Raw genomic sequence first — 2,376 nt, 5'->3', positions numbered from 1 at the left:
CGCGATGGTCGGAGCGAGTATCGGATTACAGCGGCAGGCGAGACGACGCGTACACAATAATTCTCGGCGTCTCATTCACGCGCCGAGAAAGTTGTCACGCAATTCTTTTCGATGTACAAGTTTTGTTACTTTATTAATATTATTATTAATTATATTACTTTATTAATATTATTAATATTATTAATTAATATGGTTAATAATATTAATTACTGTTATCGACCATATTATTACTCAGTATTTTGGTGCTATCTTTTCCACACCACCTGGCGGGAGATAGCATGGCGCGTTTTTTTTTAAGTGGTTTCCCCAATAGGCCTAATCCACTCTATCTAATTAATGTAAAAATTGTTCGAAGTGCCTTCCTCCCTCTTGTACACAGATTTCGGCTCTTCGACTAATATTGCGCGTCGCACGGTACGCCATGTCCGGCGTGATGGTATCGAAGGCCGCAACAATAGCTTCACGGACTTCTTGTTCTGTACCTTCACGCCAGTGCTCTATCGCAGTTTTAATGCACCCCCATACAAAATAGTCTAAAACATTTAAATCAGGCGACCGTGCCGGCCAGGTGATTGGGCCACCTCGACCGATCCACCTTTTCGGAAAACGCGCGTCTAAAATATTCCGCACTTGTCTGCTATAATGTGCAGGAGCCCCATCATGTTGATAAATCAACTTCCCTCGTACGTCGAGAGGGACATCCTCGAGGAGCAAGGGAAGTTGATTTTCAAGAAATGCTGCATATACTTGCCCGTTTAATCGCGGCGGAAGGAAATACGGACCGATCTGAAAATTATCATATGAAACGTTAGCAGATGCGGAAGAAAAGTTGCTGAAATAAAAGATGTACTCACCACTCGATCTCCAATTACGCCGGCCCAAACATTTATGGTCCATCGATACTGAAATGCGCCTTGTCGAATGGCGTGTGGATTTTCTTCTTGCCACTGCAAAAAGTTCCGCGAATTAAACACGCCGTTCGGCGTGAAAGTAGCCTCGTCCGTCCACAGGATGCTGTCGGAGAAAGAAATATTCCGCCGACACTGCGCGAGGAACCCTACATGTATTTCATTGATAATTAACACAAATATGCGAAAAACATACTGCAAATGTCAAATATAAATGATAAAAATACCTTCACAAAAGAAGACGCGCGATTGCATATCTCCGGGGAGAAGCTGCTGTACCCGCTGAAAGTGATACGGATGTAATCCGTCCCTACGTAATGTACGGTGTACAGTTGTTTTCGGTATGCCGAGTGTATGAGCTACTCGTCGCACTCTGTTTCGAGGATTCCTCTCGAACAACCGTAAAATTCATTCCTCTGTATAAATGTGGTAACCGCAATATTGCACTACGCGATTTGTAACGACAGATTCTGTTTCGCGTAATCTTTGGATATTTTTCGATGTATTTATAGACAATTTTCTTGTAGTTAAAACAATAAATTGAGTCGCAGGTACGGAATGTCTTTCTTCCGACACTGGCTGGCGCGTCGACTGTTTGCGATCGTCAATTGTTAATGTCGAACTTCTCGTCTTAGACGCTTATGCTGCAGTGCATGATTTGGTTTCATACAAGGCAAATCGAGCGTTTTGTTGCAATATGGCCCACTTTACCGTGAACAAATATACGGATATGGTGATCACGTATGGGATGGCGGGTGAAAATGCATTGGCCGCGGAACATTTATACGCGGAACGATTCCCCGAACGTCGACATCCGTCGCGAAAAGCAATTATGCGATGCGTTCAGAGATTACGAGAAACGGGATCTCTTTTTCCAACTGTACGACCCGGAAGAGCAATGCATCTGCACGTTCGCGAAGAGGAACGAATTTTACATGAATTCGAGAGGAATCCTCGAAACAGAGTGCGACGAGTAGCTCATACACTCGGCATACCGAAAACAACTGTACACCGTACATTACGTAGGGACGGATTACATCCGTATCACTTTCAGCGGGTACAGCAGCTTCTCCCCGGAGATATGCAATCGCGCATCTTCTTTTGTGAAGGTATTTTTATCATTTATATTTGACATTTGCAGTATGTTTTTCGCATATTTGTGTTAATTATCAATGAAATACATGTAGGGTTCCTCGCGCAGTGTCGGCGGAATATTTCTTTCTCCGACAGCATCCTGTGGACGGACGAGGCTACTTTCACGCCGAACGGCGTGTTTAATTCGCGGAACTTTTTGCAGTGGCAAGAAGAAAATCCACACGCCATTCGACAAGGCGCATTTCAGTATCGATGGACCATAAATGTTTGGGCCGGCGTAATTGGAGATCGAGTGGTGAGTACATCTTTTATTTCAGCAACTTTTCTTCCGCATCTGCTAACGTTTCATATGATAATTTTCAGATCGGTCCGT

At 43.9% G+C, this 2,376-nt stretch overlaps 1 protein-coding gene across 1 annotated transcript; it reads right to left on the bottom strand.

Moving 5' to 3' along the window:
* Window positions 1-333: 333 nt before the first annotated feature.
* On the bottom strand, window positions 334-1,112 carry LOC113563195 (the record flags this gene model as incomplete). Its single annotated transcript, XM_026974517.1, has 2 exons — window positions 334-786; window positions 855-1,112. Coding segments are annotated over 2 exons (711 nt in total), but the record flags the coding sequence as incomplete, so codon positions are not given.
* Between the last annotated feature and the right edge of the window lie 1,264 nt (window positions 1,113-2,376).

This window comes from Ooceraea biroi, chromosome 13, assembly GCF_003672135.1.
Source record: "Ooceraea biroi isolate clonal line C1 chromosome 13, Obir_v5.4, whole genome shotgun sequence".
NCBI classification, from domain to species: Eukaryota; Metazoa; Arthropoda; class Insecta; order Hymenoptera; family Formicidae; genus Ooceraea; species Ooceraea biroi.
This window is presented reverse-complemented; position numbering and strand designations above follow the sequence as displayed.